Source organism: Nannobrachium achirus (assembly GCF_963921795.1).
Source record: "Nannobrachium achirus genome assembly, chromosome: 19".
Lineage (NCBI taxonomy): Eukaryota > Metazoa > Chordata > Actinopteri > Myctophiformes > Myctophidae > Nannobrachium > Nannobrachium achirus.
In genome coordinates this window covers 10,909,476-10,934,419 of record NC_137826.1, presented here as the reverse complement: position 1 = coordinate 10,934,419, position 24,944 = coordinate 10,909,476, and the positions used below count along the sequence as shown (strand labels likewise).

Sequence of the window (24,944 nt, the reverse complement as noted above, 5' to 3'; positions counted from 1 at the left end):
ATACCCAAAATTGAGACACAAGGGTGAGTGTCTACCGTCTACTGTCTATACAACCCAATACATATGAAACTAAGCGCTTAGTAGATGATTCCCCCATTTTGCCGCGGACCCCCACCTCAAAATATGATGTTCCAGGGAGTCAGGGACCCCCAGTCCAGAAGCCAAGATTTGAGTTAAGAATGTTTTACTCTGAATTATTGCTTTATGCTATCCATTTTATGTTTTAGAAGTATAAATAACCAGTATATATAACTCGCTCTTAAGTCTAACTACATCCATCTCTCAGTCCCTCCTAATTTCAATTAGAAACCTCTGCCTATGACCTAATCATGCATGCAGCCTAGATACACACTCCCCAGACCCAGACTGCCCACTCTTCCTCTTTCCCAGGTGCTTCGCCCAGGTGGGCGTGGTTTTGAGGCTTTCATTTATTCTGAGTTTCGATTCTTACAATACGAAACCTAGGCTTCCTATATAAACTAAAGCTCATTTCTGGTCCGGTGTCTTTTCCTGTCAAACCTCAACCATGGATGTACGTACAAACCTCAGAGAGAAGCAGGAGAATTTCATTCGAGGCAAACATTTAAAGTTGACAGAGCTGCAAGAGGAGCTCCGCCGCTCAGGCATTGACAACTTGATAGAATCCAATTGGATATTCCAAGACGGCAACATACCACTTTATCCCCGGCCGGAGTTTCATGTCTCTCATCTGCGCCATGACACTAATGCGCTATTTGAGATAGAGAAAACGGGGTTCTGTGCACCGTACTCCAGGAAAAAGAAACGGTATCCTAAAGATCCCCACCGTAAGAACCTACTCTGGTGGAGCGCCTCTGTGCAGGATGAGGACTGGCACTCGGCTGAGGAGCGTCTTCTGGATCGCACCTATCCAGACAGGACAGAGGAACAAAAAGCAGAACAACAGAAGGGCTTTCTGAAGGAGTTTGCCACCTCGCCTGTTTTCCTTGACACATCCAGATACGGCTCTTATCGCCTAACCTTCCCCCTGGAGGAGCTGAGGGAGGAGTACAGAACGCAGGTAAGCAGCGCACAGCTTTCAAAGTTAAAGGTAGGGACCGTAGGCGTAGGGTGAACAGTTGAACAAACATGCAGTGGTTCCCAGACAAACTATTTTGCTCAAGACCCCAAATAGAAATTAAAACCGCGCCATTGTGAGCTTGTAGATCTTCTATTTTCACGTTTTACACTTATTTATGGGAATTATTCGATTTCCTCAAAAAGCGCGCGTGCGCGCACGCACGGCGTGTGTGTGTGTGTGTGTGTGTGTGTGTGTGTGTGTGTGTAGGCCTATATACTTTCAGTATAGCAGAGTGACTCACTGCCTCAGCCTCATAGTCTAGTAGCCAGCCCATAGGAATACCAGTAGAGTCGCCGAAATGAAGCCCGCCGAGAAACGGGGGGTGCGTTCGGAAATGCACACCGGGTGGGGCAACGGTGCGCTTTTTCAGTCTGAACTCTGAAGGTTCCCGAAAAGCAGCAGTTGCTAACCTAACGTTGCTATTGATGTTTATAAACTAGGGTAAATTATAATAGAATATTAGAATATTAATTCATGTTGATACTGAAGAAGGCATACTGTGATTGTGTGTCCTACTTTACATGTTTGTTGTTGCTAGCATTAACATTAATGATACTGTGAGATTAAGACTATCACCATAATTTACCCCAGTTTATAAACATCAATAGCAACATTAGGTTAGCAACTGCTGCTTTTCAGAAAGTTTACCTTCCGAGTTCAGGCTGAAAAAGCGCACCGTTGCCACACCCGGTGTGCATTTCCGAACGCACCCCCCGTTTCTCGGCGAGCTTCATTTCGGCGACTCTACCTGTTACCGCCCATAGAGCCCCATTGTAGACCCGGACATTTTGAGTCCCCTAAAGTTTTATGTTAGAAATGTTGAGTATGGGTCCCCAGCATGTAAAAACCACCGGATGCTAACTTGTATATGTTGAGCAATTTTCATAATCAGCCGCTAGAGTTGGTGTCCCATTAACTTTACATTACAGGAAAAATAAGCAAAAAATTAATCTGCTTTAAGTAGCATATGAGGGGTCTAACTAGGGGTATTTTATGATTCTGAATCCATTGCAAGCATCCGTTTTGCACGAAAAACATTCCTTGGCGAAAAATCGGCCTTGGTTTAGTGATGAAAAGTGCAGAGTCATCACTTTTCACATGTTTCTGGGGTCCGTTTTAGCCCAAGGAATGTTATTCATGCAAAACGGATGCTTGCAATGGATTCAGAATCATGAAATACCCCTAGTTAGACCCCTCATATGCTACTTAAAGCAGATTATTTTTTTGCTTATTTTTCCTGTAATGTAAAGTTAATGGGACACCAACTCTAGCGGCTGATTATGAAAATTGCTCAACATATACAAGTTAGCATCCGGTGGTTTTTACATGCTGGGGACCCATACTCAACATTTCTAACATAAAACTTTAGGGGACTAAAAATGTCCGGGTTCATAGGGGGCACGGTGGCACAGTCAGTAGTGCTGTCGCCTCACAGCTAGAAGGTCCTGGGTTCGATTCCCGCCGGGGGACACTGTGGGTGCTGGGGGCGTGTTCCCTCCTCCACGTCATCAGTGCCCACACCCTAGGTGGGGTTGGCAAAAGGGCCTTTCTGTGTGGAGTTTGCATGTTCTCCCCGTGTCTCCTAGGGTAGATACCCTCACAAAAACATGCAGTAATCCTGGTCTCTATAAAGCCTCCCCCTGGCCAGCCGGGGCGCCTGATGGAGGGGAATGGAACTGGTTGGAATAACGTGTTCCTTCCACGCGCTACGTCCAACCGGGGAAGCTCCCCCTGTCAGGTGATAAGAAGCGGCCTGCTCACTCCTCATGCATTGAAGGAAGCATGAGCTCAGTTCGGGGCCCTCCCCAGGTTGGCAGAGGGAGAGTAGAGCCCAGGATCACAGCTTAGGCAATTGGCACCGGGTGAAAAAATGGGTTACAAAAATCGTGGGATAAAAAAAAAGATAGGGGAAAAAAAAAAAAATGTCCGGGTTCACATTCTGGCTACTAGACTATCATGGCCTCAAAAGTATATATATAGGTCTATAGCCTATATATATATATATAGTCTATATATAGACCTATATATATATATATATATATATATATATATACACACACAGTATATAGTTAGGTGTAGTGTAATGGATCTTGCCCAGCTGGTAAACTGAAAATTACAGAATGATTCCATCCAATCTGGAGAGAGAACCACACAAAGAGCACATAAATGCGGTTTAACAACTTTAGAGATGGCCCGCCTCCCGGCCTCATGGACAACAATCAAGACAGGAACATGCATGTGTGTCTGTCTAATCCTATGGTCTCATCTGATTAAGTGACATGATTAATTTAACATAATTTCCTTCTCAGGTGTGTGATGGCTCAGAACCAGTTCTGCGTGTCTACGAAACAATCTTGTACAAACAGGAGGTGCTGTACTCTGTGTTGGTCCATAAAGACGATGACGATTGCAACAACGCCTTTAACGAGTACCCTCTACTGGATGACAGCCCAGATGCAGTTTGTGCCTACAAGGATGGCCAAATCATCTGGAGATCTGAGGCCATGTGTCATGAACACAGGTAATGTATAGTAGGTGTGTGTGTGGATTGCTTTATTATTTATTACCAATTGCTCAGTGGTGTAAAGTAAGTACTTTTACTTAAGTACTGTACTTAAGTACAATGTTGAGGTATCTGTAGGCCTACTTTACTTGAGTATTTCCAATTTCTAATACTTTTACTTCTACTCCACTACATTTCGAATACAAATATTGTACTTTTACTTCGCTACATTTTTTGAAAACCTTAGCTACTAGTTACTTTGCAGTTATACATTATAATATATATTTAAAAAAAACATATATTAACCACTTTGTCTTTAGCCTTATTTTATCCCTTGGCTATTTGAAAATAGACGATCTACAAGCTCACAACGCGTCTCGATGCGACGCATTGTAGGCTTGTAGATCTGCTATTTTCAAACATTTTGTACTTTTACTTTTGGCACTTTAAGTACATTTTGATGCCAATACTTTCATACTTTTACTCAAGTACATTTTGAATTCTGGACTTTTACTTGTAACAAAGTATTTCTATATTGCTGTATTGATACTTTTACTTAAGTATAAAATGTGAGTACTTTTTACAACACTGCAATTGCTAAAGTTACACATTCTCCTCTCCCTCTCGGTCTTAACAGTCTCGAGCTGGTTAATACGCCAGAGAACCAATTAAAGGCGGAGTCACATGATTATGGACGGAAGTTCTATGTATGGGATCATGTGGCTCTAGCTTTCTACTTGCCAAATTCACAGGTAAGTCTCACTTATAATACAAGTGATGTAATAATGTAGTATAATATACTTTTTATATGAGGGGCCGTTTAGGACAAAAACAATGACACACTTTGACACATAGCCTACTAGCCTACTGAAACACTTATTATATTGCACATCCTTATTGTATATATTCTCTATTACATGGACAATTATTGCACATACAGTATATTTCCCCATGTTGACCTATCCTGTTTCATTCCAGATGCTGAAAATGGACACAAATCGTATGCGAGAGAACTTGAAATTCTGTAAACTTGTTACAGATAAAAAATACGTTTCAGATAAAAAGTTTAAAATGGCCAAGAAGGAGGTTGAGGCACAATGGCCTGACCACGGACCATTCAAAGGATAGGCTGTGCGATATTAGGAAAACCTCCGATATTCAATAATGTTGTTGAATACTTCAAAATCCATATTACTCATATTAGTAAAAACAATTGCATATAGTATTTAATGTTTTTCTGCTTTAGGTCCACTGCCTGCCTAACCCAGATAATGAATAGCATATCCATGCATGCGCACTGCACAGTACACATAGAATAAATAGATCAAATGCCTTATTTCCATTTTCCATTTTCTGTTAATTAATTTGACACATACTCTTGCATATTGATACCTCGATGAAGGTATATTTTCGATATATTGCCCAACCCTAATCTATACCAATACTTTCTGTCAATTTAATGCATGTTAAATATAATGGTGATTTTCTTGACGATTTTTAACCCACTTTTCTTATTATGCTCATATTAATTATATATTCATGAAATGGGGGAAAAATATAACTTTCTCTATGAATAATTCCAATTAATTAATTATTGCTTCTTTGCTGGGTCTCAGCACCAGGCAGTCACTTCTTTTTGCACTGACTTTGGACACTTTTTTGGCTCTGCACTTTATTGGTTTATATAGGCCTATATACTTTATATATTTTGTACTTACTGTATGGTTGATTCTTTTGTATTGTTGATTCTTCTTTCTTTCTTGTTTGCTTTTTCCCGCTGTATACTTCAGTCCTTTTATTTTTTAATTTTTCTTACTTGTCACTGTAACCACTGCTGTGCCGCCTCTGGGCAACTGAATTTCCCCCTTGATATAATAAAGCATTTCTATATTCATTGATTGGTCTTAGGGCAGACGCAAACCCCACTTTTAGAGACGAATATATTTCCGTTTGCGGAGTCACAAAATATATTACATACATATATTAATGCATGTATTATAAATAAGTAATAAATGTATGAACAATATAATCTGCACTATAGTGGGTGTGTCTTACCATTGTATACATATATATTACATGTGTATAATATATGTATGTGTTTATAATATACTATTTATTATTTAAATATCTACCAAGTGGTGTAGTTTTGTGGCAATATTCCATATTGCCACATTACACGGCACTGAACCAGATTGACACTTTGATGTTACTCTCTTTTTCTTGGATTAGCAAGTCTATATCAAATAGTTTTTTTTTTTTTCAGTTTTGTCAAATCAAATAATATTATATTTGATCTTTTTATTCATATGGGGTAGGCATTATAAGCCTCGGCTTCTGCCTGTACCTTTTCGGACCAGTGTGTTTACTGATTGCTATATGTACTGAACTATACTTGCTGTCAAATGGGACCGAAATAAACTATCTAAACTAAAAGACATTGGTTGAGTTTGGATTCATCATGACAATAAATTGAAATCTCTGTTCACTTTTCTAAAATAATTATCTAAATTAAATTCTTATGACTTTTGAGTGTGAAATGTGTCAATTGGGCATCGGCCGGTAAATGTGACAAGTCTTTAGCCAAGCACATGAAGGGTGAAGAGAAGCGCACTGTACCAGTCCATCAAGGTCTGGTACAGGGCAGGCATAAGGTTTATGCATCAACATTTTGGTTGTAACTAAAGTAACTTCTGTGTGCTCCAGGCCAGGGCTTTATTCATTAAAGCCCCTGATACACGTAGCAATCTTTTCAACAATATCAACCAGCAACAACCAGAGGCGTCAATTGGGTATGACTAGGTATGGCAGTTGCCATATCTAAAGCTAGCTAAAGGGGGAAAAAATAAAATGTACTTCCTAAAATAAATTCATGCCGGTTGATAAGGTATGGCAACATGACTGGTGTCTTGCACACGTGAAGGCACAAAAAGATGAATCCAATGATGCTGCCAATGGCCATACCCAATTGACGCCTCTGGTCATGGCTGGTTGATATTGATGAAAACATTGCTACGTGTATCAGGGGCTTAACATCAGATTGGCAACTATACACACACACAAGATTGTATCTATACAGAACCCTTTGAATAGCATTTGTTTTAACACAGTGGTCTTGAACAGGGGGTCCGGGACCCCTAGGGGGTCCTCAGAGTTACTACAGGAGGGCCGCAAAATCTTTTGAGATAGGAACTTGTTTTTTTCCCCCTTTCTTATATTAACCACTTGAACCCTAGCGAGCTTGCAGATTGGTTATTTTCGGCAGAGCTTTGGAGGGGGAAAAGAGCAGACTGCATTCACACTGAGAAGCCAAGCTAATGGTTTGCTTGGTAATTCAATGTATTCTCTATGCAAACCAGCTTTAAAAATGTCCAAGTTTTTTTCCAGCTTGTAATTTTAAAAGCTGGTTTGCATAGAGAATACATTGAATTACCAAGCAAACCATTAGCTTGGCTTTTCTGTATGTGAATGAGGCAGTACTGTGAAAGGTCAAGTTTATTAAGTATTGACCGTTCAAGTGGTTAAATATCAGAAAACGCAAAATAACATGAATTCAAAATACACAGTTGATCGTGCTATCAAACAATTAAACTATAGCTATCTATGAACAGATTGCAGGGGTCCCTGCTTCATCTCTCTCAGCTAAGGGTTCCTTGGCCTGAAAACATTGAAAACCCCTGTTCTAACACAAGGCATGTATAATGAAAATACTTTACTCACAAGGGTTGTGATTTCTTTCTGGCTGGCCGAGTCAGTTGACAAGACCTTTTAAAATACACAAAGGCTGCAGATGAAGCCCTCAGCTGAGAAAAAATAAATGCCAGACCCTCAAGGTCAAGGGGCCCCGTTTCTCCTACCATACTTTGTATGAAACCATGTTTTCTCTTAGGTTTTCACACACTACAGGACAACACTACAGAAATATCAGAATAAAGCCTGTCAATTTTATTATACCCAATAAGACCCCTGAAACTAGACACCTTATTTTCTCTTAATTGTGGGGAACAGCAAATTTAACTATTTGGGGGCTCCTATCAAACCACACAATGAATAGAGCATCACCTTGACAAGTCGTTTCAAAGGGCTTTTGTCAGTTTCTTTGAACCAAATCAATGTATGGGTTGACTGCATTGACTGACCATCACAGAAGAGACTCGACTTTTGCTTCTGTTCCATTTCCCAACAGACAATTTGAGCTTAACACCGTTTGGTCAAAAATAGCAGCTTGTAATTATTATTAATGCCTTTTCCCCCCTTTACTTTCTTTAGGTTAGACTTTAAGAAAGTGTTGGTGATTACACTTCATTCAGACTTCAAAATCAAGAATGTCTGCCTCAATTTGAAGTTGGACATTATAGCCTGTATGATAATTGGATCAAATGATTATACAAGAGTCAGGTGGTTTACAGTCAGTGAGACAACAGGATGGTTTTGACTAGTTATACGTGCGTCAAGCTTTTTAGGTGGTGAAGCAGTATACAGTACACACTACCATTCAGACCACACATATGAGTAATGGAGTTGAAACTGGATTCCAAGGACAGCCGACACGCCCAGCCTTTAAAGCTGGTTTCCATTGAGATTACATTGAATTACCAAGCAAAACGTTCAACTATATATCTGTAGTGTGAATGAGGCATTACAATACGAAACCTAGGCTTCCTATATAAACTAGGGTGACCAGATGTCCCCCTTTGCGTGGGACAGTCCCACATTTCCATGACTTTTCAGGCATCCCACAAATTGAGACCCTGTCCCACATTGAGACTAACCTCGCCTCACCAGGCTTTCCCTGAGAGAAAGCCTGGTCTTCGTTTACTAAACGGGCCGTTTGATCCGGTCGGGAGCGGAAGAGCTCCTACGTTTTTCTGTAGTCCAAAACGGACTACACTTTGGCCGGAAACAACGACCGGAAACGGTTTCAACCCAGTTTAGCGCATGCGCAAGTAGTTAGCGCATGCGCAAGTACGGGTTAAAACTGTTTCCGGTCGTTGTTTCCGGCCAAAGTGTAGTCCGTTTTGGACTACAGAAAAACGTAGGAGCTCTTCCGCTCCCGACCGGATCAAAAGCCCGAAATTGGAAGCCAGCCCAGGCTACATTGAGACTGGCAGGCTCCAGTAATAATAGTGCGCAGGTGTTCATAGGTGAGCAAGCTAGAGCTAGACACGTACAGGTACAGCATTGCTCTCTCACGAATACATTATAGGGTTGGGTACTGTATCCTCCTAATAATTGGATGCTTTAAGCAAAATAACATGAGAAATATCCCCTAGGCTACAGCAGGTTACAAACAAAACGATAGGCAGTATCAAATGACCTCAAAGCATTTAATAACTTAAGTAGCCTAAGTTGCTATTGACCACCCCGCCTGCCCGTCCCACATTGTCCCACACAAACAATACTTCTGTCCCTCGAATAACCAATTTGGATCTGGTCACCCTAATATAAACTGAAGCTCATTTCTGGTCCGGTGTCTTTTCCTGTCAAACCTCAACCATGGATGTACGTAAAAACCGCAGAAATATTCAGGAGAAATTCATTCGAGGCAAACATTTAAAGTTGACAGAGCTGAAAGAGGAGCTCCAGCGCACAGGCCTTGGCAAATACCCCGATTGGATATTCCAAAACAACAACATACCACTTTATCCCCGGCCGGAGTTTCATGTCTCTCATCTGCGCCATGACACTAAATGGAGCGCGCTATTTGAGATAGAGAAAACGGGGTTCTGTGCACCGTCCTCCGAGGAACAGCAACGGGATCCTAAAGATCCCCACCGTAAGGACCTACTCTGGTGGAGCGCCTCTGTGCAGGATGAGGACTGGCACTCGGCTGAGGAGCGTCTTCTGGATCGCACCTATCCAGACAGGACAGAGGAACAAAAAGCAGAACAACAGAAGGGCTTTCTGAAGCAGTTTGCCACCTCGCCTGCTTTCCTGGACACATCCAGATACGGCTCTTATCGCCTAACCTTCCCCCTGGAGGAGCTGAGGGAGGAGTACAAGTTAAAGGTAGGGACCGTAGGGTGAACAGTTGAACAAACATGCAGTGGTTCCCAGACAAACTATTTTGCTCAAGACCCCAAATAGAAATTAAAACCGCGCCATTGTGAGCTTGTAGATCTTCTATTTTCACGTTTTACACTTATTTATGGGAATTATTCGATTTCCTCAAAAAGCGCACGTGCGCGCATGCACACACACACACACACACACACACACGCACGCACCGCACGCACACACACGCGTGTGCGTGCGTGCGTGTGTGTGTGTGTGTGTGTGTGTGTGTGTGTGTGTGTGTGTGCCTATATACTTTCAATATATAGCAGAGTGACTCACTGCCTCAGCCTCATGGCCTCAAAAGTCAAGTTACTCTAGTAATATATATATATATATATATATATATATATATACATACACACACACACACACACACACACACACACACACACACACACACACACACACACAGTATATAGTTAGGTGTAGTGTAATGGATCTTGCAGCTGGTAAACTGAAAATTACAGAATGATTCCATCCAATCTGGAGAGAGAACCACACAAAGAGCACATAAATGCGGTTTAACAACTTTAGAGATGGCCCGCCTCCCGGCCTCATGGACAACAATCAAGACAGGAACATGCATGTGTGTCTGTCTAATCTCATCTGATTGAGTGATATGATTAATTGTCTCCACCAGCCGAAGGCATGGGGGAGAGTATGTTTTCCCCTCCGTCCGTCCGTGTGTCCGTCCGTGCGTGCGTGCGTCCGTCCGTGCGTCCTCGCAGTTTGTGAGCACCTAATCTCAGTCGCCGTTGGCCCGGTCGCTGCCAAAGTGAGCACACACATTCCCTGGATGTCAATCTAGAACCTCTACCCTAAATTTTTCAAATGGGCCTTTTCTAGCGCCACCTAGTGGCCGATGTTCGCAAAACACATTTCTGTGCACTACTCATACAGATTTTGTCCAAAAATCCTACAAATCGGTAGGCAGTATCTCGACAGTCATGTGATCGACACGGATCTATCCGAATTTGCATATTCCATCCTGATTGGCTAAAATTGGCTTCCAAAGTTTGTAGGATTGAGCCGTTTTGAACAAAATGCCTCAAATCACAAACGCAAAGTGCAATTATCATGAAATCGCACACACACATTCCCACTAGACCGAGGAAGAAATGCCACTTATTTTTTTTTAAATCAGCCTCATGGTGGCGCTATAACAGGCCGATTTGTGGTTTTACCTATAACTCCACCGATCAGTTTCAAACTTTGTAAGCGCACTCCCTAGAGGCTAAGGATAAACCTTTGCCCTGCATTTTTCACATCAGCCTTTTATAGCGCCACCTTTGGGCCGACTTATGTAAAACGCATTTTTGGATATTACTCTTTGAGATTTTATCCAAAAATCACGCAAATCGGTACACAGTATCTCTATAGTCATGTGATCAAGTACGATCCGTCTGATATTTCATATTCCATCCTGATTGGCTAATATTAGCTTCCAAAGTTTGCAGGATTGCTCCGTTTTTGAACAAAATGCCTCAAATCATCAACCATGCTTGCGATTACCGTGAAATTTGCCACACATATTCCCACTAGGTCAAGGAACAAATGCTACCTTTTTCACATTGGCTTGTTATAGCGCCACCAGCAGGTAGACTTTAGCAAAACATATTTTTGGAACAATGCTTCAAATCATGCATGCAGCGTCCGATTGCCATGAAAGATCTAAGGTGAAGAACACATGCCACCCTTTTTACATTGGCCTATAATACAGTAGCACCACCAGGACGCACGGCCTGGTGGAGACCTGTGCTCGGAAGAGCACTGCTTCTAGTTTAACATAATTTCCTTCTCAGGTGTGTGATGGCTCAGAACCAGTTCTGCGTGTCTACGAAACAATCTTGTACAAAATGGAGGTGCTGTACTCTGTGTTGGTCCATAAAGACGATGACAATCACAACAACGTCTTTAACGAGTACCCTCTACTGGATGACAGCCCAGATGCAGTTTGTGCCTACAAGGATGGCCAAATCATCTGGAGATCTGAGGCCATGTGTAATACACACAGGTAATGTATAGTAGGTGTGTGTGTGGATTGCTTTATTAATGTTTTGTTACCAATTGCTAAAGTTACACATTCTGCTCTCCCTCTCGGTCTTAACAGTCTCGAGCTGGTTAATACGCCAGAGAACCAATTAAAGGCGGAGTCATATGATGGACGTAAGTTCTATGTATGGGATCATGTGGCTGTAGCTTTCTACTTGCCAAATTCACAGGTATGTCTCACTTATAATACAAGTGATGTAATAATGTAGTATAATATACTTTTTATATGAGGGGCCGTTTAGGACAAAAACAATGACACACTTTGACACATAGCCTACTAGCTGAAACATTATATTGCACATCCTTATAGTATATATTCTCTATTACATGGACAATTATTGCACATACAGTATATGGGAAGCAATTCCCCATGTTGACCTATCCTGTTTCATTCCATATTTGTTCTTTTGTGTTAGATGCTGAAAATGGACACAAATCGTATGAGGGAGAACTTGAAATTCTGTCAACCTGGATATCCCACGATCCACCCTTCCTCTGCATTTCATGATTTTGAAATGGCCAAGAAGGAGGTTGAGGCACAATGGCCTGACCACGGATCATTCGAAGGATAGGCTGTGCGATATTAGGAAAACCTCCGATATTCAATAATGTTGTTGAATACCTCGATATCCATATTACTCATGATATTAGTAAAAACAATTGCATATAGTATTTAATGTTTTTTCTGCTTTAGATCCACTGCCTGCCTAACCCAGATAATGAATAGCATATCCATGCATGCACACTGCACAGACACACACATAGAATAAATAGATCAAATGCCTTATTTCCATTTTCTAACAATGTGTCTGTTAATTAATTTGACACATACTCTTGCATATTGATACCTCGATGAAGGTATATTTTCGATATATTGCCCAACCCTGTGGGGCGGCATAGCTCAGGGGTAGAGAAACCGATATTAGAGCACGAAGGGTTCCCAGTTCGAATCCGGGCTCCCCCTGAGTTAATGTCGAAGGGTCCTTGGGCAAGACTCTGAACCCCACATTGCTCCCGGTGAGCAGGTTGGTGCCTTGCATGGTTTCCTCTGCCACCGGTGTATGAATGTGTGCGTGAATGGGTGAATGTAATGCACAATCTCTGTAAAGCGCTTTGGATAAAAGCACTACTATATAAATGCACCATTTACCCTAATCTATACCAATACTTTCTGTCAATTTAATGCATGTTAAATATAATGGTGATTTTCTTGAAGATTTTTAACCCACTTTTCTTATTATGCTCATATTAATTATATATTCATGAAATGGGGGGAAAATATAACTTTCTCTATGAATAATTCCAATTAATTAATTATTGCTTCTTTGCTGGGTCTCAGCACCAGGCAGTCACTTCTTTTTGCACTGACTCTGGACACTTTTTTGGCTCTGCACTTTAAAGTATTTAAGTATTATTGGTTTATATAGGCCTATATACTTTATATATTTTGTACTTACTGTATGGTTGATTCTTTTGTATTGTTGCTTCTTCTTTCTTTCTTGTTTGTTTTTTTCCGCTGTACGCTTCTGTCCTTTTAAAAAAAAAAAAATCTTACTTTCCTGTCACTGTAACCACTGCTGTGCCGCCTCTGGGCAACTGAATTTCCCCCTTGATATAATAAAGCATTTCTATATTCATTGATCGGTCTTAGGGCCGACGCAAACTTCACTTTTAGAGACGAATATATTTCCGTTCGCGGAGTCACAAAATATATTACATACATATATTAATGCATGTATTATAAATAAGTAATAAATGTATGAACAATATAATCTGCACTATAGTGGGTGTGAGTCTTACCATTGTATACATATATATTACATGTGTATAATATATGTATGTGTTTATAATATACTATTATGCTTTATTATTTAAATATCTACCAAGTGGTGTAGATTCCATATTGCCACATTACACGGCACTGAACCAGATTGACACTTTGTTGTTAATCTCTTTTTCTTGGATTAGCAAGTCTATATCAAATAGTTTTTTTCAGTTTTGTCAAATCAAATATATAATATTTGATCTTTTTATTCATATGGGGTAGGCATTATAAGCTTCGCCCTTTGTCTATACCTTTTCGGACCCGTGTGTTTACTGATTGCTATATGTACTGAACTATACTTGCTGTCAAATGGGACCGAAATAAACGATCTAAACTAAAAAAACATTGGTTGAGTTTGGATCCATCATGACAATAAATTGAAATCTCTGTTCACTTTTCTAAAATAATTATCTAAATTAAATTCTTATGACTTTTGAGTGTGAAATGTGTCAATTGGGCATCGGTAAATGTGACAAGTCTTTAGCCAAGCACATGAAGGGTGAAGAGAAGCGCACTGTACCAGTCCATCAAGGTCTGGTACAGGAAAGGCATAAAGTTTATGCATCAACATTTTGGTTGTGACTAAAGTAACTTCTGTGTGCTCCAGTGCTTTATTCATTAAAGCCCCTGTTACATGTAGCAATCTTTTCAACAATATCAACCAGCAACAACCAGAGGCGTCAATTGGGTATGGCAGTTGCCATATCTAAAGCTAGCTAAAGGGGGAAAAATAAAATGTACTTCCTAAAATAAATTCATGCCTGTTGATAAGGTATGGCAACATGACTGGTGTCTTGCACGTGTGAATAGGGTGACCAGATGTCCCCCTTTGCGTGGGACAGTCCCACATTTCCATGACTTTTCATGCGTCCCACAAATTGAGACCCTGTCCCACATTGAGACTGCCAGACTCCAATAATAATCAATGTGCAGGTGTTGATAGGTGAGCAAGCTAGACTGGACCACACTGGACACATATAGCATTGCTCTAGCAGCACGTTAATACATTATAGGGTTGGGTAATGGGTATCCTCCTAATAATTGGCTTTCCATTGTAAATCTCTCTCATTGTCTCTTTACCTGCTCGATGTTTGTAAGCCTGTTAAAATATCCCCTAGGCTACAGCAGGTTACCAACAAAACGATAGGCAGTATCAAATGACCTCAAAGCATAGCAACGTAAGCAGCCTAAGTTGTTAACCACCCCGCCTGACCGTCCCACATTGTCCCACACAAACAATACTTCTGTCCCTCAAAAGAATAGTTTGGATCTGGTCACCCTACGCGTGAAGGCACAAAAAGATGAATCCAATGATGCTGCCAATGATGCCTCTGGTCGTTGCTGGTTGATATTGATGAAAACATTACGTGTATCAGGGGCTTAACATTAGATTGGCAACTATACACACAAGATTTTAACTATACAGAACCCTTTGAATAGCATTAAATGCCCCTGTTCAAGACCACTGTGTTAAAACAAATTTTGTTTTAACACAGTGGTCTTGAACAGGGGGTCCTGGACCCCTAGGGGGTCCTCAGTTACTACAGGGGGGCCGCAAAATCTTTGAGATAGGAACTTGTTTTTTTCCCCCTTTCTTATATTAACCACTTGAACCCTAGCGAGCTTGCAGATTGGTTTTTTTCAGCAGAGCTTTGGAGGGGGGGAAAGAGCAGACTGCATTCACACTGAGAGAAGCCAAGCTAATGGTTTGCTTGGTAATTCAATGTATTCTCTATGCAAACCAGCTTTAAAAATGTCCAAGCTTTTTTTCCAGCTTGGAAATTTTAAAAGCTGGTTTGCATAGAGAATACATTCAATTACCAAGCAAACCATTAGCTTGGCTTTTCTGTGTGTGAATGAGGCAGTACTGTGAAAGGTCAAGTTTATTAAGTATTGACCGTTCAAGTGGTTAAATATCTGAAAACGCACATTAACATGAATTCAAAATACACAGTTGATCGTGCTATCAAACAATTAAACTATAGCTATCTATGAACAGATTGCGGGGGTCCCTGCTTCATCTCTCTCAGCTAAGGGTTCCTTGGCCTGAAAACATTGAAAACCCCTGTTCTAACACAAGGCATGTATAATGAAAATACTTTACTCACAAGGGTTGTGATTTCTTTCTGGCTGGCCAAGTCAGTTGACAAGACCTTTTAAAATACACAAAGGCTGCAGATGAAGCCATCAGCCGAGAAAAAATAAATACGGCCCTCAAGGTCAAGGGGCCCCGTTTCTCCTACCATACTTTGTATGAAACCATGTTTTCTCTTAGGTCTTCACACAAACACTACAGAAATATCAGAATAAAGCCTGTCAATTTTAACCCAATAAGACCCCTGAAACTAGACACCTTATTTTCTCTTGATTGTGGGGAACAGCAAATTTAACTATTTGGGGGCTCCTATCAAACCACACAATGAATAGCAGCATCACCTTGACAAGTCGTTTCTTTGAACCAAATCAATGTATGGGTTGACTGCATTGACTGACCATCACAGAAGAGACTCGACTTCTGCTTCCGTTCCATTTCCCAACAGACAATTTGAGCTTAACACCGTTTGGTCAAAAATAGCAGCTTGTAATTAATGCCTTTTTCCCCCTTTACTTTCTTTAGGTTAGACTTTAAGAAAGTGTTGGTGATTACACTTCATTCAGACTTCAAAATCAAGAATGTCTGCCTCAATTTGAAGTTGGAAATTATAGCCTGTTGGATCACAAGAGTGCTCCTCAAATGATTATAAATGAGTCAGGTGGTTTACAGTCAGTGAGACAACAGGATGGTTTTGACTAGTTATACGTGCGTCAAGCTTTTTAGGTGGTGAAGCAGTATACAGTACACACTACCATTCAGACCACACATGAGTAATGGAGTTGAATCAAAATAACATTTTGTTACCTTTAAGGGGCTTTATAACTCATAATAACAAGTCAGAAGACAAAGCCTTGGATTTGGACCTTTTATTGGGTGGAAAAACTCGAGCAAAACATTTTACAGACGACGACCGCGACGTCCTCCCTTTCTGCGGGTAGAGTCTGAGGGAATGGGGGTGACATCCTCTGCAGAAGAAATAACAGATTTAGCTAATTGACAAATTAAATCAAATATCAGTTTTCTGTTTAAGTGCCAATCAACTTAAGCAAACTGTTTTCCATTTCAGTTTTTCAGTTGGTGGATATTTTGGTTTTTAGATGCCAATTTAAATTAAGTATTAAATTGTTATAGTTAACTTAAAGTTTGTTGTTTTTGAGAAAACAGATTCAAAATGAAAACCAAGTGATCTCTGCATTGTCAACCCCCCACTATTTTAGCTCTACACAACGTTTCTTCTTGGCATCTGTCATTGGTGAACCAAAAAAAATAAATGTGTCAATGTAATTATGGCAAGTGGCACAACCCTTTTAGGACTGAGGCCAATTCTAAAAACACCTGCATATACTGTACATAGCAACAAAAAAAAGAGAAAAAAAAGGGGGGGTTCCCATCCTGAAGGGTAGACACCAAAATGGGTCCCCCCCCCATTCCCCCCAAATTGGTTAAATAAGTATTGAACTTGATATAGTACAGTACAGCTGCCAGAATTGCCTAAAAGGACCTTCAAGTCCTTCTAAAACTCCACATGGATTCTAGCCATTCAAACCCATCAAAGTTCAAATGCAAATTATTTTTAATATAAAATGTTCTTTAATATTCAAAGGAATACTCGAATATGGAGTATTGGTTGGCAGCTTTAAAGTTCAGTATTGAACATTATGATATTTAGTTTATATTTGCATGTATATATATGCATCCATTTCATCATGCATGTGTAAAGAGAATGAATTTCATTTAGTCTTACCGATACGTCCGATCTTCATGCCTGAGCGGGCCAAGGCTCGGAGGGCTGACTGGGCACCGGGACCAGGAGTCTTTGTTCTGGAAAAACACCACAACTGTGTCAGTCATACAACAAATGAGGAACACAAATATTCTCTCTATATCTAGCTCTCTTTCTCTAAACACACACACACTTGTGTTTACAGCAGGGGTTCTCAAAAGTTTTTAGGCTACGACCCCCAAAATAAACTGGGGACTGACAAGCACTTGGAATTGTAGGTATTACATTTAATGTGACTCTGTTCCACAGATAAATATTGTGAAAATAGCAGCTCTACATGCTCACAACGCTTTGAGCATGTAGATTAGCTATTTTCACAATGTTCGCCTCTTGCTCACTTCATATTTGACAGTTTGGTATTAAAACAGTCTGAAAAGTTGTTAAATTAACACTTTATAAATGTGCAGATACCTTGCATACTCTTATGTAGGTTTTTTACCGTTGAGTGAGATTTTCTTTGTTATACATTAAGCTAATCATCTGGGCACCCACAAAATAATTTGGAGACGCCACTTGGGGTCCCGACCCCAAGTTTGAGAACCACTAGTTTACAGATTATCAAATTGGTCATAGATGGACATTTTTGTACACAAACTACTTTCTAGATGACACACAGGGTATGTGCAGTCATGGTCAGAAACAGAAAGCTTAAGTGTAGCTTATAATGATGGCTGTTTTCTTAACCGCAGGGTCAGCACTGCTACCTCACACCAAACTGACCCAATACAGAATGGCTGTTGACAGATTTTCTTCCGCTTGTGACTTTCCATACAGCTACATTCGAGTAGATTAAACCAAATAAAATACCATAAATAATGCTTCAACTACACAAACATCAGCTCCATTTGGATTGGAAGCCGCTGTAGTTTCTCCACAATATTACAAAGGTGAGAATGGGTAGTCTCCTTGATTATTTCAGAAATGCCTAAATGAAACTAAACAGTAGGGTTTAGGTTTGTGTGAATGTCAAATAAGAAATGTCTTGGATTTCAGTAAAGCATTTTATTTAACCACTTAGGCCCCCTCACTGTACGACAACAGCTAAAACAGGCAATCTATAAGCTCATGTGTTGCATCGCAATGCTTTATGCACATATGTTAGGGTCTTTATACTATTTGACATGCTCAAAATAGGGGAGCTTATAAAATAATGCTTAAGTTGTTAAATGAATGAATATATAAAAATGATTATTTATTTTTTTATTCAAAAAAGCAATAGAAGAACCGCTAACAAAATAATTGACAGTTGCAGACCTGACTGAATACACAGCAACCATAATAGGTACAAGGAGCAGGGATAAATAAAGAGACAAGACAGAACAGATCGGTTGCCGTTCTCAACTAATCCCATCTCCTTCAACACATCCATACAGTTTGTTTAGAACAGTGGTGGTCCTCAAAGTGGGGTCCAGGCAGGGACTCTTTGGGTTCCTTTGGGGAGGTCTGAATTGACCCTATGCAACTCTGACAGTATACAAATGAATTTACGGGTCCATTTGGTTTCATTTGTATATTGTCAGAGTTAGGGGAGACCTTGACATTTTAAAGTTTGAGAACTACTGGTTTAGAAGCATACACACACACACACCTGTTTCCTCCAGTGGCTCTCAGTTTGATGTGCAGAGCAGTGATGCCCAGTTCCTTGCAGCGCTGAGCCACGTCCTGGGCTGCCAACATGGCAGCGTAGGGAGAAGACTCATCTCTGTCAGCCTTCACCTTCATCCCACCAGTCACACGGCAGATTGTCTCTCTGGGAGGGGGAGAGATGGCAGCAATCAATTACCATGAGGTTGGCACCTTTTAACAGCTCTTCATGTGACCAATCCACACCTGTTGCGTATCATGCCCATATTTGGGCATTGTTTTAGCCTGATTTGCCTCCTCTCAAGACGGCCTGGTACTTAAAGTCTAGTCAATATAAAAAAAAATCACCCATGGCCAAAATTGAAGAATCAAGACTTCCATTAAAAAGTCTGACTATTAAAAAATAAATCTGAACTAAATGTGAATGGTCAAGCCTAGTAACAGCGTACACAGGAATTTTGATGCTAAACGGTCCAGTGATTTGTTCTATTAGCTCCGGAATTAACCCAACCAGACACCTTTTCAGAGCTATGACATGAAAATCCCTTGCTTCTCGCTCCCAGCCTCAATAACACACAGCCAATACATTGTGGGCCTGACCATAAGTAGCAGAACCAAGCATCACATTTCAGCTGTATTCTAAAAGCACTTACTTTCCAGACAGGTCAGTGACGTGGACAAAGGTGTCGTTGAAGGAGGCAAAGATGTGACAAACTCCGAAGACATTCTCTCCCTCGGCCACCTGGGGCCCAAGGCTGATCACCTGCTCTTCCTTCTTCTCCTTGCCTTTGCGGGGAGCCATTGTCTAGTGGATCAGACAGAAAACAGTTATTTTACCACTGCACAATTAAAGCCTTCATCATACTTATTTGCACACCAGTCACAGGTGATCTACAAGATTGTGAGCTTTTTGATTTTATATTAGGTATTTTGGTAAGCATTAAAAGTAACACCACACACATGACCAACATTGAATCATGACAACATGTGACTGAACATTTAGACAAGAGAAATTATTTTGACACTACAAAACAACTGACACACAATCACAAATTAAGGCTGTAATTGTAAACCCAATATAATTGTATAATTGAAAACCTTACCTAAAACTAAGCAATACGGGACGGATAAAAGACCAAATAATACATTTGGAGGATATTAAAAAAGGATCGTTAAGGGGAGGCAAATTGATAAATATGCCCAAAACAATGAATGCCATATGGGATTAAGATGAGGGACAGAGACCCAGGTGGTACAAAGCACATCATCAAAATATGTCATGATACCAAAGGCTTTGCACAACCTGGACAAACCTGGCCCCAACCTCAAAACATTCATCAACATCATCAATTAATGTTCATTTGGCTTGACAATGACATGTGACAGTTAACCGTATAACAATAACAGACTCACAACTGACACAGACAGAACAGATGTTTATAAAGTCAAAGATATACAATATGGGGTTTAGGCACACAAGCACATCCTCCCGTTCTCTTTTCTAACGCCTCTGCCATCATCACCGACAAGCCACAGCCTAGTGAATACAAGCAGACATTCTTAAACAAACTCACTAGATCGCTTTTCGTAACTGGATAGTCACAGAATGGCACAATCTAACCACCAATGACTTAGTTCTACATGTTTTCTATCAGTTTGCGCTTGTTAGCATAACGTTGCTAACGTCCATCAATACGCCTCACACATGGGTAAAGCGACTCAGGCGAGCATCACAGACTAGCAAACTACAGTTGAACCAATATGAAAGCTTTACATGCCAGAAAATAAAAGCAACGTGGGTTTAAATGTTTAGGTCAAGGGACTTGTTCACCGTGTTCTGGCACAAATCGTGACAATCCCAATTGTTTGCTTTGCAACAACCAGCATGAGCTTTGACATGTTGCTAACACACTAGCCTAGCTAGCAGCATCAGGAAGACACCAATAACGTCCTTAGACATAATACTTGACATAACGGACAATAACGGCTTCGACATAGATAAATATGCAACGTCTACTAGTATTAACTAGTTTAATTTATCTTTGCAGCGGCACCATGGCATTGACCAGCGTGCATCCACCGGCGACATTTTATTTGAGCCTAGAGAACCCAACCGAGAAAACCCTAACAACATTTACAACGTAATAAAGGTCCATACGTGACAAATATTGTATTTTTCTTAACGTCGGAAGATCCCGGATTTATTATAACCTATAAAGACCACTGGATGAACATGATTAACATAGATTTACGTCGGATAAAATATTGGATATTACCAACCTATATGTGTCTCTTTGGAAGCAGAAACAGAAAAGGAAAGAACTTCCGCTACCGGGGCCAAAGTTGAAGAGGATTCCACCGTTGGTTTCAGCGAGGGCACCACACCGCCCCCACGCGTTTGGACTTGGAACTGCAACTAAATGTGTGTATAACGGTGTCTCTCAAACCTTTTCATGTCAAGGACCCGCAAATTGACACTTATTAGCCCGCGGACCCCCAGTTGAAAAGATATACCAGGGAACCTCATATAAGAGAGGATTTTTACGGCTCTAGCTGTTGTTCTCAAACATTTTCATTTCAAGGACCCCCAGTTGGATTAGGCTACAGTACAGACCCCCATTTAATAGGCCTATTTCTCTGAGACCCCAATTCATATTGTAAAATCAATGTCAATTTAACTCTGGTTCCTAACTATCTTTTAACTGGGGGCCCCCTGGAACTCCCTCAAGGACCCCTGGGGGTCCCCGGACCCAACTTTGAGAACCAATGGTGCACCGAGTGCCACGCTGCGAGCTTGTAGAGCTGCTGTTTTTGAAAAATTGTGAAAAATTGTGCAAGTCTTTGAATATTTCAAATCCTTTTTGAAAAACCTATGTTTCTATGTAAGTGGCGCTCACACTTTTTCATGTGAAGGTCCCCAAAATGATATGTACTTGGCCACGGTCACGGACACCCTATCTCAAAATAATTAGTTCCAGGAACAGGAACCCCCCAGAAGCAAAATTTGAGTTACAAATGTTTGCTTAAAAAATACATATATTCAAAGATTTGCACATACGCATTTTCACGACTTTTCAAAAACAGCTAAATTATAAAATAATTGAGGCCCCTCCACCTTGGGCCCTAGTAACTCAGTCCCACTTTCCCCCCCTTGTGACGCGCCTGCCCAGACTGTATGACGGGAGCATTTGCAAATCGAAGAGTCTACAGTCTGGCCACGCAAGACTACTCCTTGCAGGCCCAGCCTACTGAGCCCAGGCTGCTGGTTATCAGCATTCAAGAGCTTTTGACACAGTCAGCACCAGCTTCTCATGGACACCCTTTCTGACCATGGCATTACTGGGATGGAACTTTCTCCTCCTCCTCCTCCTCCTACCTGACTGTATAGGTCTACCAGGTTCATGGACGGATTAAACCCCTTGACCGCGAGGGCCCCTGGCCGATAATATTTTAGGGCGGCGGGCCCCCCACCCCCCACCAAAACCCCTTCTCCCTCCCGACGCGCACTATCCAGCTTGGATTTTAAGCCATGATGATCATCTGTGGACCAAGAAAGCACCTGTAGACAACAGAGGAGGGGCCAATACATTCGATTTTTGATTAAAATATACATGTAATTTTTGTAAATTGTCAATGACCACGCGGGCCAGTTCCCCCAAGGGCCCCTGAGAGCCAAGGGCCCCTGGCAATCCTCCTGACCTGGGTGCGTCCCCCAGGGGTCAGTACTTGGGCCTATTCTATTTTCTCCCCTCTACACAGATGTCTGCTCACAAGCTCTCTCATCATAATTATGGCCGATGACAATCAGACACAATCCACCCCAGCGTACAACTCTTCCCACACAATTAGATCAGCAAGAATGCAGCCCAAGCCCATGCCTTTTGATAATTTATCATTTTATTTACATAAACATTTCATACACAAGGTAGATAGTGATAAATATGATTTAACTACTACAAAAACTACACCTATCTTACAAAAGAATATTTTCAGAAACACACGCATACATGTAAACTTCAGCACATTACATACCTGGCATGCAGCATTAGAGTGTCCGGTAAGTACAGTACAATATCCATAAGTAAAAAATGAATAAATAAAAGTTGAGTCTATTTGATGTGCCCAAGTATAATTAGTCTAAGTGTTAATTGCTTTCAAACATCACACGTCTTGATATAAAAGGGCAGTGCGCTACTGTAAATCAGCTGTATTTACCTATCCACACAACATTTTGAAAATCTGCCCCAAATAAGGAACCCAAAGAACAAGGTGTTGCATGGTAAGTATTCCATGCTGAAATAAATAGATATCATTAGCCACAAGGTGACAACCCTGTTGCTGGTGGTAGTACCCACCTACTGATAAAGAAGCAACCCACTCACATAGCCTACTACTACAGACACCACCTTTGCTATTAGTTGCCAGACAACTGGTGCATTCTTGCTCCATTATCCGTAATACATGTGTTTCAATACCTTTTCAGCTGGACAAATAAAACAACGGCCAAGATAGTTCAGACCTCAGTACTTAGTACTCAGTGTATTGTTTCTTTGCTGATATTGTCTGCAATACTATGGCTTTATTTATACTCCAACAGCGTGCCTGCTGACAATAACCCATGTTTTAGTTTTTTACCCAATTTAGAAATGGAACTGGCCTCTGGATTGTCTGGATGCTTCTTGCGGGAAGGCTGGATGGCAACTACTGGTTTTATTTCAAGTCCATTTATAAACATCAAGCACCACATCAAATATGACATCAACCCTAATTGCATCCACAAATTGATTGCGATAACGTCATAGGATTATGATTATATAATGAACCTAAGTAGTGTTATCTATTTCGGGTTACATTGACTTTTTCAGCAAAACATCAAAAATAGTTCCAAGTGCTTTAACAATTACATTTCAGATATTTCAAGTGACTGTGTACTGTAGGCTATACATACACCCAGTGATATTCAGACTGTTAACTTAGTGTTTCAAAAGTTACAACTTTACATGTTACATTATAAAACACAAACTAATCTACTGTAGAAAACAGCCATACATTCTCTAGATGCCATTTGGTATCCCTGACCATTCTTGAAAAAACTAATAATTACAAAAATAATCATCAGTGCTGATTTAACCATTTGTAACTCTGAGAATGTACAAACGAAACCCTTTCAGGTCCATTTGGATTGGTTCCATTTGCAAACTCCCACAGTTAAATGAACACTCCAGATTTTACTGTGTACAGTTCTGGTCCACAGTAAGAAGCAGATGTGTTTTAGTTTTTTGTACCCCAATACGTTCAGTGAACCCTTCTCTCGAATGGGGTGCCAAATGGCACGAGTAACAACAAGTAAAAGCAAAGGGCATTGGCAGTAGTTTGTTAAAGCAGGGTCAGACATTCAGAGGCAGCTGTTTGCTAAGGGAACACATAGATTACCATACATAAGATACCTGTAATCATTTACAATATATTCTCTACTCAGCAATTTAATTCTACACTATGTCAGCACTGGAAGTTTGATTGGATGTGAGAAAGCTTTTGATATACAGTACAAATATAATAATAACAATAATGATAATAATAATAATCTCACTTTACAAAGATCTACATTCTTGTGACAGTAAAAAGAGTAGTACAGTTTTTAAAACCTCTGAGACCGACATAAAGTAGGTAAAAGTTATTGAATATCAAGTCATTTGAAGGCTTATCGCTAGCAGTACAGACATCTTTTTTAGTTTTTTTGTTGCAAAGATAAACCAGTTGATTTTCATAAAAGAGAGGGAGGGGACGAGGCATTTGGTGGAAAACTAGCAGGCTAATTTTCAAAATGACAAGATAACCGTGTCGGAAAACAAACACACAGTGCAAATATCCAGGATTAACAGCCAGCATGCATTAAAACCAGTGAAGCTAAAACTATTTCCTACAGAATAAAGAAACTCAACACATTTC

At 40.6% G+C, this 24,944-nt stretch overlaps 2 protein-coding genes across 3 annotated transcripts; one reads left to right on the top strand and one right to left on the bottom strand.

The window, feature by feature from the left end:
• The first annotated feature begins 524 nt into the window (after positions 1–524).
• LOC308304544 (uncharacterized protein) lies at positions 525–12,360 on the top strand. Of its 2 annotated transcripts, none has more exons than XM_080749168.1 (4): positions 525–1,039; positions 3,409–3,620; positions 4,240–4,354; positions 12,125–12,360. In XM_080749168.1, exons 1-4 carry the CDS (start codon positions 527–529, stop codon positions 12,278–12,280), a joined length of 996 nt encoding a protein of 331 aa, XP_080605294.1. In that variant the 5' UTR covers positions 525–526; the 3' UTR covers positions 12,281–12,360. The 2 variants fall into 2 exon arrangements, with proteins under 2 accessions (XP_080605294.1, XP_080605295.1); XM_080749169.1 differs by lacking the exon at positions 12,125–12,360 and adding an exon at positions 4,581–6,002.
• Positions 12,361–16,479: 4,119 nt separating this feature from the next.
• Positions 16,480–21,323, bottom strand: rps14 (ribosomal protein S14). The gene is made up of 5 exons (XM_080748538.1): positions 21,276–21,323; positions 19,649–19,800; positions 19,000–19,161; positions 17,373–17,449; positions 16,480–16,593 (listed from the first exon to the last, which is right to left on the bottom strand). Exons 2-5 carry the CDS (start codon positions 19,795–19,797, stop codon positions 16,526–16,528), a joined length of 456 nt encoding a protein of 151 aa, XP_080604664.1. The 5' UTR covers positions 19,798–19,800; positions 21,276–21,323; the 3' UTR covers positions 16,480–16,525.
• Positions 21,324–24,944: the final 3,621 nt, after the last annotated feature.